The sequence below is a fragment of the Chelmon rostratus genome, chromosome 1 (assembly GCF_017976325.1).
Source record: "Chelmon rostratus isolate fCheRos1 chromosome 1, fCheRos1.pri, whole genome shotgun sequence".
In the NCBI taxonomy this organism is placed as follows: Eukaryota; Metazoa; Chordata; class Actinopteri; order Chaetodontiformes; family Chaetodontidae; genus Chelmon; species Chelmon rostratus.
Genome location: NC_055658.1, coordinates 5,425,023 through 5,442,065, shown reverse-complemented (window position 1 = coordinate 5,442,065; position 17,043 = coordinate 5,425,023). Strand labels below are relative to the sequence as shown.

Genomic DNA, 17,043 nt, shown 5'->3' with positions numbered 1-17,043 from the left:
CTCCAAACAGGCTGGCCAGAGCTGCTCTCTCAGGTGTGTCTCAGTGCAGGCAGACAGGCACAGGTGAGACCCTCTGGGTCCTGGTGCCAGACGAGCTATTCCCGTCCCTCCCCCACAGAGGTGGTTCGTTTGGTGTTTGTTGGTAATTACTGCATGTCAGCCAAACTGGAATCCTGCATCCTTGCAGATTAAGATCCTGCCTCTTTGTCTTGTGGGACCTCTTTATTATTATTCTAGCTTTTCCAATGAAGAACTCGGGTTCTGTACTGCACTTCGTGAATCCATGCCAGGATATTATTGTTTTAGCGCTCTGCAAACTCCCAGGTAGTCGCTTGCGTGTGTGCGTAAATCTGTTTCACTCACATGATGGTGGCACATACCGTTCAAAGACCCGGGCCTGTGCCCCGTACTCCTGGCAGCACTGCTCTAATTACATGTGTGCCCCTCACACAGCCGCAGCGTCAGGATGGACGGCAGCCGCATGTTAATGTAACATCAACCAGTAACAGCTGTATGATCATACAAATGATCAGAATTCAATGTAAAGGTCGGTGCATATAGTGAAAGTATATTATCTTATGGCGTTTCTTAATGCAGCTATTATGGAATCTATGACACAAATAACCATCATGTCTCATAAAATGACTTTCCTGACTCTTTATATACGGTGCACAGTGTACGCGGAGCAGCGTCACATGACGTTTCCGTGAGCAGCAGCAGCAGCCTGTTGTTTACGGCGGCTGATGCTTATGTGAAAGGGCACCGTGTTGGCTGGCTGTCAAAACCACTGGACAGGCGGCAAAGCAGCACAGGTAAGACTGCAAAATGCTCTGATGGAACAGTTTTTGTGTGGGGGGAGACCGTGTCCGCGGACCGGCCAGAGCCAGAGCAAACTATGCCTGGATTAAGACACATTAACGGGACAAAGGGGAAGTCTTTGTGAATTCGCGGCAAGCTAACCGCAGATAGCCGAGATACAACCGGAGGTGAGGCGGTTCACATTCAAAATGAAAGCCAACACTAGCAATTTATCATTCCTAATAGTGTATTTTTTCTTGAGACAGGAGCTGTGTTGTTTTGTCAGAACAAGGTTTTCGTTTGGGTTGACACAGTAGATATTAAAGGCATGAGGCAGTGAGTCAGGTTAAAGAACAAGCTAACCTAACCCAGTCAAATTACCTTAACGCTAGTGTGTGCTAGCTACTGTTCGTGCTCTGACAGCAGGTACAACAATAGGTCTATTATAATTAAGAGCTCATTAAACCTGTTATTAGACTTATCTGTAGCTATCTAATAACATCAAATTTACATTTTCTGTCATTGTTTTGTGTGGAACTGGGCTCCACCTTTGAATTCCCCCGTTTCTCCTTTGGTCGACAGAAATAAACTTGACTTGACATGGAAAACAGAGAGAAAAAGATGCTTCCGCCACAGTTATGACAGATATCAGCTTGGCTTTATTTTGAAAGTCAATAGCGGAAGTCATCTTTAGGAATCCTGTGTTGAAGTATTTTGACACCGGCTATTTTAGTCAGGAAAACGCTGTTACTGGATGTTGTGTATTATATTACTAGTATTGTTATGTGGCACACCTGGCTCCTCCAATATATATCCAGTATCATGTCAGTGAATAGACTGATCCCCTCTGACCTGGCCTTGAAAGTGAAATTAGCAAACCTAAACCTGGTTTATATGATCAGAGGGTTAGAGTGATGGCCTCCTGTGGTGTCTGTGTCACAGGTTTGAATAAAAGTAAAGTCAAGGTGTGGCTGAACAGGTTTCATTATGAGGAGCTCTTAATCACGTTCATGTGGCTGTGGCTCGTCCTACGCTGAGCCGCCCTCGGGTTACTCTGTGAGGGAAACAGCTCTGGACCTGCAGGCAGCCAGAGATGATAATGATCCAGCCTTCGTTGGCTGTGCATGCTCACTTACACACACACTAAGTAACTGGCAGTTATTTTCCTTATATTCATTGTTATGTTCTCTGGTATTTGATTAATAAATTGGTCTATACATTTTATGAAAAGAGTGGAAAAAGGTCTGGCACCATCTCCAAAAGCCAATAGCAGCTTGCTTTGAGAGATGCTCCAAAACCCAAAGATGTTCAGTAAACAGCAGCAAATCCTCACGAGACAGTCTGCAACCACAGAACATTTGGCACTTCATAACTGACTTCAACAATTAATTGATCATCAAAATAGCTTCTAATTAATTTTCTCAGCTCTGGTTGAGAGGTAAATTAATTTATTATTTTTATTGTTCGTATTATGGTTATGATTCTTCAATTATGTGGAGAGAAGACATTGCACTCCATGGACAGCAGTCCCCTCTCAGCATGAGAGAATGACAGACACTGCATCATACTCAGCTTCCCATTTGTCTTTGAAAGTAACTTTAAGCCTTTATTAGAAATGTAGAAAACCTGAGAGAGACTGAGGAGGGACATCACAGAAAAGCGGAGGAATCTCTGATTCAATGACACATCAAAGTGGCATGTCAGATGACTTGTACCAGAGTCATTAAATGAGAACTGTGCTGAATATCGATGCAGCCTTTGATATATTCCCAGTGACAACACTGGATGAAGTATCACAAGTTTTACTGTACTGTTGTACATCACAGCTATGTTAATGCTTGATGCATTTCGCAGCCCACACACATGCACACACATACGTACGCACACATAAAGAGTGACGACACAAACCCCTTCAGCTCCTCGCCTGGACGAAGCGTGAGGCATGCTTTGACTGGGGGCTTCTGGCGGAAAGCACGCAGGAGGACACTGCTGTTTTTCATCCGTGTGTGCGGAAGTGTCCATTGTTGAGTGATGACATTCAGGTTAACGGCAGTGTGGTGGTGTGAGTCACTGATTGGTCTGCTATCATCAGAAAAACAGGTGGTGCAGCGGTGTGGAACACATGCCTAATGATTAAATGAAGCACGCACCTCGCACGCACACAGACGCAACAGGCAAAGCACCAGCCCATTGTGATACCTGGCCCTTCGCTCGGATAAATAGTTCAGTTTTTGTCCTGTAAATTGTACATTCCACACCTAAATAACAAAGAACACCGCCTCTGCTTTTCCAACCTGCCGGGGGACCATTCTCTGAAAAGACGCAGCCCAATTTCACTATGTTTTGTCCCTTTTAGCAGAAGTTAATATGTGATTACAGTACACCTGTACACCTTTAAATAGCTGACAGCTTGTGCTCACTGAGGAATCTCTTTAACTGTCTAAAAGACATGACATGACATGAAATGCTGATGAAAACAAAGCCGAGATGATCATGTCTGGCCCTAAGCAGAGCACTTGGGCTCCTGTCTGCAGATTTGCATAATGAAGTTAAAAACACTGGTTTTCTTAGACACGTCATTGAATTTGAACAAACAAGTCAGCTGTGTTGTGAAGGGCAGCTTTTATCAGAGTCTTTGCCAAATTAAAGCCGTTCTTACCTCATTAGGAGCTGGAAACTGTTATCCATGCTTTTACCGCCTCTCTGCTTAATTACTGTAATTTCCTGCGTCAGGTTTTGACCCATTCCACCTTTCCTCTACTCCAAATGGTCCAAAACGCAGCTGCTGGACTTTCAACTGGAACAAAGAAAAGACAGCACATCGCTCCTGTTCTGGCTCACTGGCGTTGGTTACCAGTGAAACACAGAATTCATTTGAAAGTCTTACTATTGTTTAAATGGATTAACTCCATCATTCATTACTGATGTGCTACTTCTGCACTCCCCCAGTCACTGATGCCACCCTCCCAACAGCTCCTCTCATACTTGACTCAGCTTTTTTTTTTTTTAATCTTGCTTTTAGTTCTGTAGCTTTTTCAAGTCTCCTCTTAACTCATTTTTCTTATTGCATTTTATTCTGTTATTGGTTTTATTCTGTATCCAAACTTCCTAGTTATTACTATGTTTCTGATTTTATCATCTTAGTTGTTGTAGGTTTATTTTTTTAATTTTTAGTCTTGCCTTCTCTGTATTATGTGTATCATTGCATTACATGATGTTTTACTGGCTTTTATATGCTCTTCTCATGTAAACCCGTACTGAGGCAGATTCTAACCCATCTGCCTCGACTGGAAAGCACTTTAGGTCAACTCCTGTTGTTTCTAAATGTGCAATAGAAACAAAAGTGATTTTACTGAAATGCTGTTGTCACAGGTGTTTTGCTCATGGCTTTTTAACTAACCATGGCTGCCATGCTCACATTTTGAGCTGGTTTCTGTTTCCCTTTAGCTGATGGTGATGCATGAGCCTCGGCCCTAATGAGTCACCCTCAGCATCATGGTCCATTAAATCACTCTAAAGAAAAGTGTCTAACTCAGGCCATTATGTTATGTGTCTCATCCGCCGTACCTCTGCAGTTAATTTTGCACTTTCCTGCCCTTCCTGTACCCAGTTCATCCCAAACCTCTCTCCTGTTCCCTCACCTACTCTGCACTCAAGTCATAAGCTTTCTTTCACCAGTGTTAATAGGTTAGAGATTAAAGTTAATCTCAATACACTCCTCTGACTCCCCATTTGGAATTGAGCTCCACTTTTTTTCACCTAAAATGACTTGGTACATCTGAATCTGTTGGACAGGTGGTTTCAGAGGTTGCCGGAAAAGGGACAAGGGCCTGTAGCGTCCACAGCTGGTCCTCGGCTCCCGCTGGTTCAGCCCCGAGACGACGGCACCATGGCCGACCATGAGGAATCCAAGAAGATGAACGGCAGTACTGCCGGTCACTCCTCCCATCCTCTGGAGCCGCCCAAAGAGAGCATGCAGCTTAAGAAGGAGATCTCGCTGCTCAATGGAGTCAGCCTGATCGTAGGAAACATGATCGGCTCCGGCATCTTCGTCTCCCCCAAGGGTGTGCTAATCTACAGCGCCTCTTACGGGCTGTCGCTAGTCATCTGGGCCATCGGGGGCCTGTTCTCTGTGGTGGGGGCCCTCTGCTACGCTGAGCTGGGCACCACCATCACCAAGTCAGGGGCATCTTATGCATACATCCTGGAGTCATTCGGTGGCTTCATTGCATTCATTCGTCTTTGGACATCTTTGCTGATCATTGAGCCCACCAGTCAGGCGGTCATTGCCATTACGTTTGCAAACTACCTGGTGCAGCCACTCTTTCCAACATGTGAACCACCATATGCAGCAGCCAGGCTCATCGCTGCAGCGTGCATATGTAAGTACTTCTGATCCACTCTGTCCCTCTGTAGCTACAGGAGTAGACACTGTACCAGGAACGTGTGAAACCTTCCTCTCTCCCCAGGCTTACTGACTTTCATCAACTCTGCCTACGTGAAGTGGGGCACCCGGGTGCAGGACATCTTCACCTACGCCAAGGTGGCAGCCCTCATCGTCATCATCATCACTGGCATCGTCAAGCTGTGCCAGGGTGAGTGGTGTTCACCTTTTCCACATTGTTCCTGTATGTTGTAACTGCTGAAAGTGCCATCGGCTCAAACTTTTTCTTGGCTCGCACAAATGAAATTCGAGGGCATGAATAGTCCAGTACGCACCATAATACCAGCAAACTCGCCTCCATCACTTAGTCCCAGTGTCACCCGCCTGCACTGTGGTAGACCAGTTGCTGTACATACTAGTGATGTTATAGAAACTTTAAAATCTTACCAGCCATCGACGGTGGAATGACGAGGACATTGATTGGCCACGTAGTTTTGCGCATACAATAACATTTCACTGATCACTTTAATTGTTTTGTCTCTGTCAGGTTACACAACCAACTTGGAATCATCCTTTCAGGGATCGTCTACAGACCCTGGTGATATTGCGCTGGCGCTCTACTCTGCCCTCTTCTCCTATTCTGGCTGGGACACCCTCAACTTTGTTACTGAGGAGATCAAAAACCCCGAGAGGTAATGTTTCCTTTTGTGTTTTCTTTTCAGTAGAAAGTGTGAGCAGACATCGTTGAGTCAATGTGGTAATGATCCAGTGCTGTTGTTCCAGGAACCTGCCCCTGGCCATCGCCATCTCTATGCCCATCGTCACCATCATCTACATCCTCACCAATGTGGCCTACTACACTGTTCTGGATGTTAGTGCTATACTGGCCAGTGACGCAGTGGCAGTGGTGAGTAAACTAACTAAACAAACAAAAAAAAAAGCTGATGAGCTGGAGAACAAGGTGCACATGCATGAGCTGAAACCAGAAACTGCTCTCTGCTTCAGACATTTGCAGATCACACTCTTGGTGTGATGAGCTGGACCATCCCCATTGCTGTGGCTCTGTCCTGCTACGGAGGCCTCAACGCCTCCATTATAGCTGCGTCCAGGTAGAAGCACACACACAGCACAGCAAACAGCTGCAGAGGTTATTTAATGATTGTCATCCACTCAGGCGTCACTGTTATCCGCCTTAATTCGTGTTTGTCGTGTCCAGGTTGTTCTTTGTGGGCTCTCGTGAGGGTCACCTTCCAGACGCTCTGTCCATGATCCACATACAGAGATTCACTCCGATCCCTGCCCTGATCTTCAATGTACGAAAATGTATCACTTACATGGAAATTATAGTGGAAGGAAACTTGCACTTAATGGTAGATTCAGTAACTGAGGTGGAGCCTTATTGTTTACTAGTATCGTTCATTGTATTAGCTTAGCTTACTTAAAACCTTTTTTAATATTTTGCATTGTATGCTAAACCTGTTTTCCATTGCAAACAAATAGATGATCTCGCCTGTTCAGAAATATGACACTCCTTTATTTAAACCACATATCCGCCTGATAATGTTAAAGTAATGGAAGTTTCACTCTGCAGTGAATACTGTAACATTCATTGACATCTTCAACTGCTGTCGTCCTCCCTCTCGTCCTCTGTGCAGTGTGTCATGTCACTGATCTACCTGACAGTGGAGGACGTCTTCCAGCTCATCAACTACTACAGCTTTAGCTACTGGTTCTTCATGGGTCTGTCCATCGCCGGGCAGATCTACCTCCGCTGGAAGGAGCCTGACAGACCCAGACCTCTCAAGGTGAGACCAGTTCAACACACCTGTGGAAGCCCATCCTTGCATCCCCCCTTTAACCAAAGTGCAGTGATTAGTGTATTAGAACTTCCTGCTGTCAGGACTGATAGAGATATTACCAAAGAGATTACCTTTGGAATTAACATAGTATTCCTATACTGAGTGAATGTGACATCATGTGTTCCTTTCTCTAGACCAGGGGTCACCAACCTTTTTGAAACTAAGAGCTACTTCAAGGGCACTGAGTAATGCAAAGGGCTACCACTTTAATAATAATGTACTGAAGTGTCTCTCCACGTTGTGCCGCTTAGCTGTCGCCACAGTCGCACCGCAAATGAGACACACAGTTTTCTTTCACGTTAGTAAAAAAGAACTCTTCCTCCCATTCACTGTGAAAATGATACGTTTTCTTCCTTTTTTCTGCCATGTTTTTGTGGGTAGAAAACGCGTTCGTCTCCTCATCTTTGCAGTGCTCACGAGCTCATCTCAGCAAAGCTGGTTTGTCATGCGCACTAGACTGACCTCCGACCCATACTACGTCAGAGTTCGTATATTAAACTTTTTTTATGATATACATTTTTTTACATTTTTATGTATTCGTTTTTAAATTTACATCACTGTAAATGTAATTCAAAAGGAATAGCAACACAATTAAATAAAATTTTAGACAGAGCTAATTTGTGATTAGTGCTATTTTTAGAACTGGCTTACGGGCGACTGATGTGGATGCTGCGGGCGACCTGTTGGTGACCCCTGCTGTAGACGCTTGTTGTACTTTATTCTGTTTATTTATTATTAGAGTAATTATTTCTTTTGAGATCATCCACTTGTTGTTCCACTGGTATGAACTGCTGGTAAAAACTACAGCATAAAGGCAAGAAAAAAATTGCTGTGTGCTCTTGTACCTGCGAGAACTTGCGAAGAGTCAGCAAACACCAACTTCTGCACAATCATTTCTGTGTGTGTGTGTGATGTGATGCCAATTAACAACTTGGCTGCTAGAGTCAAGTTGCAGTAATTGGATGATGATAATTGATGTCTGGCACGTCTAATCCATAAGATCTCAGACCTGGTTGATTTGGCTGTAGTTACTGGTGGTAACAGGTTACATCATTCTGGGGGCAGCCTAACAAACTATTGTCATTTTCATGAAGAAGTCGGGGCCTTTTTACACCATTCTGTGAGCAACCGCGATCTGATTTCATGCCGCACACAGCATGAGTGTGTGAACAGCAGGGCACAGTGGAGGAGTTTGTTACGTGGCTGTGAAGTTGGAGGTGTGCAGCCTGTCTTCTGCAGCGCCTCATCCAACAGCTCGCTGTGGCTTCTCCTTATTGTTGAATCACTCCCTGTAATATTTCAAACTGATCCACTGTCAAAAAAGGCCAAAAATGACTGTTGTCTCATTTTGAAGATGCACTTTTGATGAACAATAGCGGTAAGTGCAGACCTCACTGATTTAAAAACTGTGACAACTTCACAATAAAAGTCAGCTCGTGTTTTGCCGTGTTTTTAATTTCTTTTAATGTGAAGCTGCAGCAGCAGGAAATGTTTGGTTTGCCTTAGTGGAAACTAAATACAGCAGTTTTTCTGGAAATGTCACCCAGTTTGTAATAAGTATTGCAACACTATCAGTCACCATTGTGTTACCTCATTCAGCGACAGATAGTGACTGAACAGACATTTATTCCAGTGAACATCTTCAAGATTGTTACTTTAAAATGAGAGCAGACTTGCAACGACACATCACTGAACCCATCGCACTGATGTGCCACCGCAGGTTCTTGAGTCGGGGGGAAATGACATTAAGAATAATGGTATCACAGTTATATCTTTAAAGCAAAGACCTTCAAATTGAGTGTAATCATACAAAGTTTATTGTTGTGTTTGTAGCTCACAGTCTCCCTCCTGACGTCTCTCTCTACAGTTTACGTTGTTGTACCCGGTGGTGTTCTGTCTGTGTGCTGTTTTCCTGGTGGCAGTTCCTCTCTACAGTGACACCGTCAACTCTCTGATTGGCATTGCCATTGCCCTGTCAGGGGTTCCCGTCTACTTCCTGGGTGTCTATCTGCCAGAGTCCAAACGACCGCCAGTGATCACAAAGCTGCTGCGTGAGTGTACCACACATCCAGCACGGCAGGCACACGCTCGTCACCCTCTCTCAACAACCTGGCTAATGTGCTGTTGTCTCTTGCTGCAGGTTCTCTGACTCACTTCACCCAGTACACCTGCTACTGTGTACTGACAGAGATGGACAAAAGTGAATAGCATTCAATGCACTTCAAAACCTTCCCCAGCAGATTCTGCATCCTCACAGCTGAGAGCCACCAGGGGACAAGGCAAGGGATTCTTCTGTGGAAAAAAACATTTCTGACTCTTTTATTATACCGTACACTATGCTGGAGCGCTCAGACTTCACTGACTTGTTTACGACACTGAAAATGCTGCCACATGATGCACAAGTTCACTTGTTTGATTATCCTGGAATTCAAGGACATTCAAGGACTTCAACCCGTAAGGACAGAGAGTACTGTTATACACTCCATAGTGTGGATATTGTTACAGTTTTCTTCATCACACCATTTAATGACCTCTATTATAAAGCTGTTAAACTTGTTAGTTCTATAGGTAATTGTTATAGATGCCTTTAGTATGTGCCTGTGAGATTTTACAGGTGCTGCACATGACCACAGGGACTGATGATGATGATGAGCGGGTAAAATGTTTTTATATGGATTTAACCCATTTGAACTGAAAGATATCTTGTGCAGTATGTGTGAGTGTACTTAATCCCGCCTGAGAATTAAAGTAGCATAAATTGTCTGTCATGTTCAACCCCCGAATGTAAAAAGGGAAGATTTTTTTTGTCTGCTGCTATGTGAAGATATGGAGATACCATCCTAATGGCAGTGCCTTTACATACTTCTGGTGCAATTGTTTTGGGTTTTATTTCTTTTGCATTTTAACTTGCTGTTGCTATATGTTGAAACAGAACATTGGCTTTTTTGCATGGCGTGTTTTTAATGATGTTAAACGTTTCAAGCATTTTGGCTTGGACTGTCTTGCATTGAGGGAATCTGTACCATTTCTCTTCTTTATGTTTGCTTTACACTGTGTAGCACTAAATCAGTTTACTATAATCCTTTACAGTGTTCAACATGCTATATTCAAGAGGTCAACAGATGTTCACTTAGGTCAAAAATAATTTAGGGATCCACTGTAGTGCTCCGTCTTTATATCAAGTTGTGTAATATTTGCACACTCTCCTCTAAATGGTCTCAAGTAAACTGCTTAAAAAATACTGCATCTCAGAATCTATTTGTTAAGTATCTCAAAATCACTGGCTTTAACTGGAAAGACCGTCTAATTCAAGAGGTTTTGAAGGTTGTTCATTGAGCCACATACACACACTTAGCAAGAGGTTGTCACCGGAGCACGAAATGCTGTTTGTGTCTAAATCCATGAATTCAAAAACAGTCTGGCTGATTTAAATACAATTTGATGTAGAAAAACTAAATGCAATGTGTCATTTGATTTAAAAAGTCAATCTGCACACGGCTGAAGATCATATTCACATAACTGGTAAAATTAAGAAATATCAGATTTCATCCCTAAATGGCACCTCTTGGTTTCAGGCTAGTGCTTCATCTCGTGCTTTTGGTTAGAGCATTCGTTGGCCTGGCTCACTCCTGGTCCAGCAGTGTTATACACACAATGCCAAATGGCCACAAGGTGCATTCTTTACTAAAATGTGCTTTTTACATGAGGGAACTATTAATTATTCAGAGAACTGAAGCTTTGCTGTGCACCAACACAACTGAACGTTACATCCCAAATCATTGTTATGTTAAGAATGGCTTGTTTTTCTTTTTTTTTTTTGTAAGTGGAGCGTCCAATCACATTCAAGTTCCAACCCTCTCTTTCTATTAGGAACCCCCAACAGGTTAGGTTGTGCAGTAGCCTTTTACCCATAAGCAGACAGCACTATGCATCACTGTGAGGATTTCAGACCACTTGGGACTGACTTTCTTCACCAGCCTGTCTCATAAAAACATCACTGCATCATCACGGTAAGTAGCTGAGTCAATCAGCTCAACACCAACAACAGGCAGGTTGAGTCTATTTTTCCTGCTCGTCTAACTTTTCTTTCATCCAGATGAGAGAAAACTTAACTGTGCTGATCGTTAACTCGTCTTTAGCTCAAGTTCACTGGACTACATACTTTCTTTATGAGACTTTCAGTTCAATGTTGAAATTGATCTTTTGAGTAGGATTTTCCAATTCATTCTGTTTACAAGTTGGTGTATTTATGAAGCAGGACAAATTGACAGTGAGATGTTTGAAGTTTATTTTGAAAGGCTTTTTATACACATCTACATATTTACAAAAACTTTAATTAAACAAGCATCCGAGAGAAATGGTCTTAACTTCAAAGGGGAATTTCCGAACCAAACTCACACACCCACAACAAAAATAATGCGCCACGCTTTCACATATGCAAAAAATCTTAACACGCACAATTATACCTACACACACTACCATGCACAAAATGCAAACACCCTAAACTGCAACCGCACACGGCCCAAGACGTCTCACTAACAGAAGTGTTAACAGCACAAAGCATACCAGGCATGTAACACTAATATGCGACATTTCTACCACACACACATCCACTTTGAACAAACAGCCACACACACACACACAAGTTCACTCCACCACAGATTTAAAAGAAAAAAGACACTGGATCCTTCTGGCAATAACGCCTACTCCATCACCTGTGTAAGAGAGAGCAGGATGGATTTCATCCCAAAACCATCTCAATTTTCTGAACCATTAGTGGTTGACAAACAAAGCCCAACATTTGAAGATGTAGAATACTGTGTTAACTTAAGAACAAGAGGTTTCTCAAGGTAATTTCACTTGAACTGTCGTAAAAATCTGATGACTGCTACACATAAATTGCTACACTTTGAATTCTATAATTCCTTTTTTCAGACATGTTTCTGTTATGTGTCGTTCTCACAGTTCTTCCTCCACTCTCACCCACAGAGGTCTATGGAGTATGGGGTTATTTGTGAAGAGGGGTATTGGAATATCCACTGACAGGTGTGGGTTAAGGACAGATCAATCGGAATCATATTTGTCTCCGTCATCATCATCCTCGTCATCTTCACCACGGCAGCCCAGCTCATGTAGGACTTCCCTCTGGTAGTGCTGCCAGCTCCTCCGGCTGTACGAGTGCTCCTCCTCCCAGTAACCTGCATACACAGGACACAAAGCAGCTAATGAAGGACAGGAAGGACTGTGATAAGCCATAGCCACACTGTTCTGAAAAGCCAAACTGGAATTAACACCTCACGGTTGCATCCCAGTTTGCATCCATGTCTGTCCAGACTCATGTAATATATATAGTGAAGACTTTGAAGGAATTTAATAAAAGGTATTAAAGCGTATTGAAGGGCACAGAGGACTGAGAGCGCTTCATCGTATGGTGCAACAACAGTCACTGAAGATCAATATCAGCAGAGCCAATGAGCTTCTGGTGGACTACAGTGCTTCCAATATGGATGTTGCTGCAAAGAAGCTACAAACTGTAGAACATGGACGCTTCTCTCACACACACACACACACACACACACACACACACACACACACACACACACACACACACACACACACACACACACACACACACACACACACACACACACACACACACACACACACACACACACACACACACACGTTCAACCGTGCAGCACAGAACATCTACAATCAGCACAGTTTCAAGGTGGACGCCCAAGATTAGTGTCACCAAATGTGAAATCTGCTCACAATCTGCCTTCTGCTCCTGAGTTATGGTGCTGAATAATGACCAGAACAGTATGATCAGAGTGAAGCTGACCTTTGGGATATAAAATGTCATCACTTGATCATCATCTTATGAGACATCCTATGAGAAATTTTGTCATAACTGCCATGGCTCAAAATGTTTTTGTGTGGTGAGCATTTGTGGCTGATTTGAAAAAATCCCCTCAAGGCGTTCACGAGAACGGAACGACAGCCTGAAAACATAATGCCTCCAGCCAGGCCTGCTGCCAGTGCAGATGCAGATGCATGCAGAAGGGCAAAGTGCGCTGTAGCTCACATCCACCCCACTCAACTGTCGGTAAGTGTTAGCTGTCAGTCACGATGTTACACCCCCTTTTTATTGTGTCAAATAACTTCTTAAAACCAACCTAAAATGACACACACCAGCCCAAGTCCAACAAAAGCAGCCTGAAGCAGTGACTTATGAATAAGAGTGACTGAAAATGACCTGGATTTTGGACAACTGTTTTGATCACTACTGCCAAACACTACAATTACAGCACCACCCGAGCTTGTGTAGCTTCCGCCTACACAGGCTTTGGTAATACTGGGTTAAAAGAAACAAAGACAAACTCGGAGCCGATAACAAAACCTACACAGACTTGAGTAACACCTTAATATGTACATATAAATGCGTACCACCATAGCGTTCCTCTCTGTCACTGTCTTCATCACTCTCCTCATCGGGGTAGTCATTCCTCCAGTTGGCTTCCTCGTTTTCGTCATCCTCATCTTCATACACCTCCTCTTCATGAACCACATGGTCAGGCACCTGGGACAAACAAACATCCATTTATCTGAAAGCCTCAGTTTTGTTGATTGTTGATTCTTTATTGGTTTTAGTTTCCTCTGAAATGCTGTTGATAGTAATTATAAATATATAATAAAGTCAGCCTCATCATTTAAGTCACAAATCTGGATTAACACTTAAGGAAAATTGGTTTGTTCCACTTTAAAACATGGAAGACAAATGATCCTGTTGGGAATGGTTTTGGCTTAAATTTTAAGAATGCATAAAATGTTCCTCCCAGTTCTGAATACAGACTAAGGCAATATTATTGAGGTAAATTCAAATGATCCATATGGTGGTCTCATCTGCCACCTCAGAACAGCAACATGTGGAGAAACAAGTGTATATCGTACTGATTGGCCTGAAGCCGTGTTTAATCCAGGGCCACTGCTTTGAGTTAGGAACTGAATTTACAGGTAGGCAAAGACCAGCTGCATGTCAGCTGACTACCAATTTATCTAAATATATTTCACAGGCAGTTAAGCACCCTCGTTTTTCCCATGTCTTCATTCACTCACTCCGATTTCAGCACTCATTCATCTGTCCGTCCATCCATCCACACACACCAGTTCTCCCTCATCGGCGTAGGCCCTGACAGACAGGATGTCCTGGATCCACCCTGGTGTGACCGTTTCCTGGTAGTACAGATCGTAGACGTAGTCACCGTCCTGCTCCCGGTGCTCTTCCCCCAGTCTCTCTCCAGATATGCTCAGATGCTCCCGCAGCATCTTGGTGCTGTTACACAGGATGACTTCTGGGTCTGAGGACAGCATCTTTACAAAAACAGAGCCAGAGAATATATCAATTACTACTGAGACCATCCATATCCATGTTGACTAATGCCTCTAACAGATGAATAACCATTTTTCAACAGTTAATTATTAAGATAATAAATATTTACTGTTGATTCGGTTTGTGGTGACAAAAGGAAAGAAAATGTTGTCCTGCAAGTGTACTGTGATTACCTCCAATTTAGGAGAAATGCATTATTCTCTGATCTTAATTCAAAACTTTCATTCCATACAGGGAATTTAGACTTTGATGAGGGAGCCAAGCGCGCTGTTATAGGAGACAGGTTCCAGCTCAGTGTTGGAGGCTCCTTTTGGCAAAGTGAATGGAAATACCATTAACGCTCACCATGTCTGCACAACAGCTACCTGTAATGGGAGTAACACCAGCAACCTAAAAAGGACAGTATGTCATACATGCACAGCATGATGAAAGCTGCTGCTGCTGCTGCACCAACTTCAGCACAGCCCAACCCCTCCCCTGACCCCCACCGTAATGCCACTGCCACTCACTCAAGGGTTTTTATCCCCACAATTAGATAACAGTAACAGCACAGCTACTTGGATTGTGGGAGTCCCTTTCAATACTTTTTCCAAAAACACTTTTCTGCTTTGCACTGCTATAAAAAAACATTTTTGTCTTACAAATAACCAATTTTTACAAAAACTTCAGACAGACATTTAATCCTTGTAGGGATGGAAACCGTATATTTTACAAATAAAACTTCTTTTATCAGTACTGCTTACTGGTTCCTTTCCATTTCTGTGCCAGAAAAAGAAGAAATTCGGAAAAGAATTAATATGAATGTAAAAGGATTTACTGTTTATCAGGTACCACTGATACAGGAGAAGTCAGCCAAAGCAAGCGAAACTGATTCGGTTAGTTTTCACTGTTGAAACCCCACTTCAGGTTGTTTCATCCTCTCTGCTATGTCTATTTGTTTTACACTGGTTTGTACTACTGACAGTTGATCCTGGAAGGCACATGTCCAGTATTTCCAAGTTGTTGATTTTTTTTTCTTCTAATAATCAATTAGACTGTCAGTATCCATTTCAATAAGCAGTATAGTAATCAATACCATTACAGATAAAATCCTTTATCCAGCTATTATGCTCAACTCACCTTGCCAGAAGACTTGTCCTGGTCCTCTACATTCTCATGAAGGAGATCAACCACCTGGATTTCACCAAGACTCAAACATTTGTCCCCCTCTTTCCCAGTTTCCTTTACATCCTCAGAAGCATCTCTTTGGGGGTTTTGCTGCTCGGCTGGGTTTGACAGCCCTGTGCGGTGGCTAGAGAGTATTCTGTAGCGTTCCTCCCTACGGGTGCTCCACTTTGTGCTCCGTAGGTCCCCAATAATCCGCTGTGAGCTGGCAGCGGAGGGGCGCAGTGAGTGGGCCGTGCGAGGCCGAGCCAAAGCCTGTCGAACCTGCGTCTGAACCGGAGCATCCTGGTGATGAGAAGACAAAGGTGAGAATGTACACGGCTCACACAAGGACAAGGCATTTGACTCCTGGCGTCTACAAGTTGAGGATGATCAAACATGCACCAGACAATGCTTCAACGCCTCTTATCGCACATATTTTGCTTTTGGACCCGACTCACAGTGTCACTGGAAAACACACACTGTCCCCAAACGCACCAATGAGCGGAGACACATTAACTGCATATGAAGGCTCATATAAAAGTCCGAAACAGTAAAATTCGCTTTTAATAACAATGAACCACAAAAGTAAGACCTTGTAAATTAGTGTCACGCTATACCAGAATGTTTCCCAGATGAGATGATTAGCTGGCTTGCATGATCGATGCTCGGTGTGTACTTCAATGCATGCTATAGCTACTACGGCCTTTATTTTGGTCCATGTCAAATCACTTTGGAGGCCTATAAACACGTCACAACTACGTTCAACATGAACAAAATGAGCTAACGACAACACAGGCTGATGTTAACTTACGGCTAATGTTAACCGCTAACAGTGTCGACTAGCCTGAGTGCTATGCTAACAACAACTAGCTCAGAGGGCGCGTAGTTTTCTAACGACTGCCATTATTGTAATTAGTACGACCAGCCAGTCAACTTCACTAGCTCAACAGAAACGTTTGTACCGAGACGCTAGCTAACGTGTATTTGCCTTTCCCACCGCCAGCTGCGTTGATGTTAGCCCGCAGCGCTTGGTTAGCTAACACCCAGCCTGTGCCAGCGGGCCTCTCACCTGTGTCGCTACTGTCGCCACGAGTTTGAACACAGAGTTTTCCACCTCGGCTTCATTGGGCTCCGGCACCGTTTCGCCTGAGCTCTGGGACGACTCTGGACGAATACGTTTGCACGCCAGCAACAACGCATCTGCGGGGTCGGTCCCCCTTTTCCTCTTGACTCGCAGAATCGTCGTGTTAGGATCCATGTTGTCACCGTGTCTGAGTTTGTCTGGCAGACAGAAAGGAGGAAACCTGGAGAGCGGTCGATGGCTCACTCCGCCCTTATTTCCGGGTACCACAAACGTCACAGCATGGCGGAGCGGGGGGAAATGTCAATCAACACTGTACTCACATGAAATGAGTAATACCTATTTACTAAATGCGCTTTTATTATTGTCCTCAAATGGCTTA

At 43.6% G+C, this 17,043-nt stretch overlaps 2 protein-coding genes across 2 annotated transcripts; one reads left to right on the top strand and one right to left on the bottom strand.

Moving 5' to 3' along the window:
• The first annotated feature begins 730 nt into the window (after nucleotides 1-730).
• On the top strand, nucleotides 731-10,407 carry slc7a6 (solute carrier family 7 member 6). Its single transcript, XM_041944949.1, has 10 exons — nucleotides 731-812; nucleotides 4,594-5,180; nucleotides 5,268-5,393; nucleotides 5,730-5,874; nucleotides 5,966-6,089; nucleotides 6,188-6,291; nucleotides 6,399-6,495; nucleotides 6,838-6,987; nucleotides 8,909-9,092; nucleotides 9,182-10,407. Exons 2-10 carry the CDS (start codon nucleotides 4,688-4,690, stop codon nucleotides 9,247-9,249), a joined length of 1,491 nt encoding a protein of 496 aa, XP_041800883.1. The 5' UTR covers nucleotides 731-812; nucleotides 4,594-4,687; the 3' UTR covers nucleotides 9,250-10,407.
• Nucleotides 10,408-11,312: 905 nt separating this feature from the next.
• On the bottom strand, nucleotides 11,313-16,900 carry slc7a6os (solute carrier family 7 member 6 opposite strand). Its single transcript, XM_041936053.1, has 5 exons — nucleotides 16,650-16,900; nucleotides 15,554-15,883; nucleotides 14,209-14,415; nucleotides 13,492-13,624; nucleotides 11,313-12,239 (listed from the first exon to the last, which is right to left on the bottom strand). Exons 1-5 carry the CDS (start codon nucleotides 16,836-16,838, stop codon nucleotides 12,106-12,108), a joined length of 993 nt encoding a protein of 330 aa, XP_041791987.1. The 5' UTR covers nucleotides 16,839-16,900; the 3' UTR covers nucleotides 11,313-12,105.
• Between the last annotated feature and the right edge of the window lie 143 nt (nucleotides 16,901-17,043).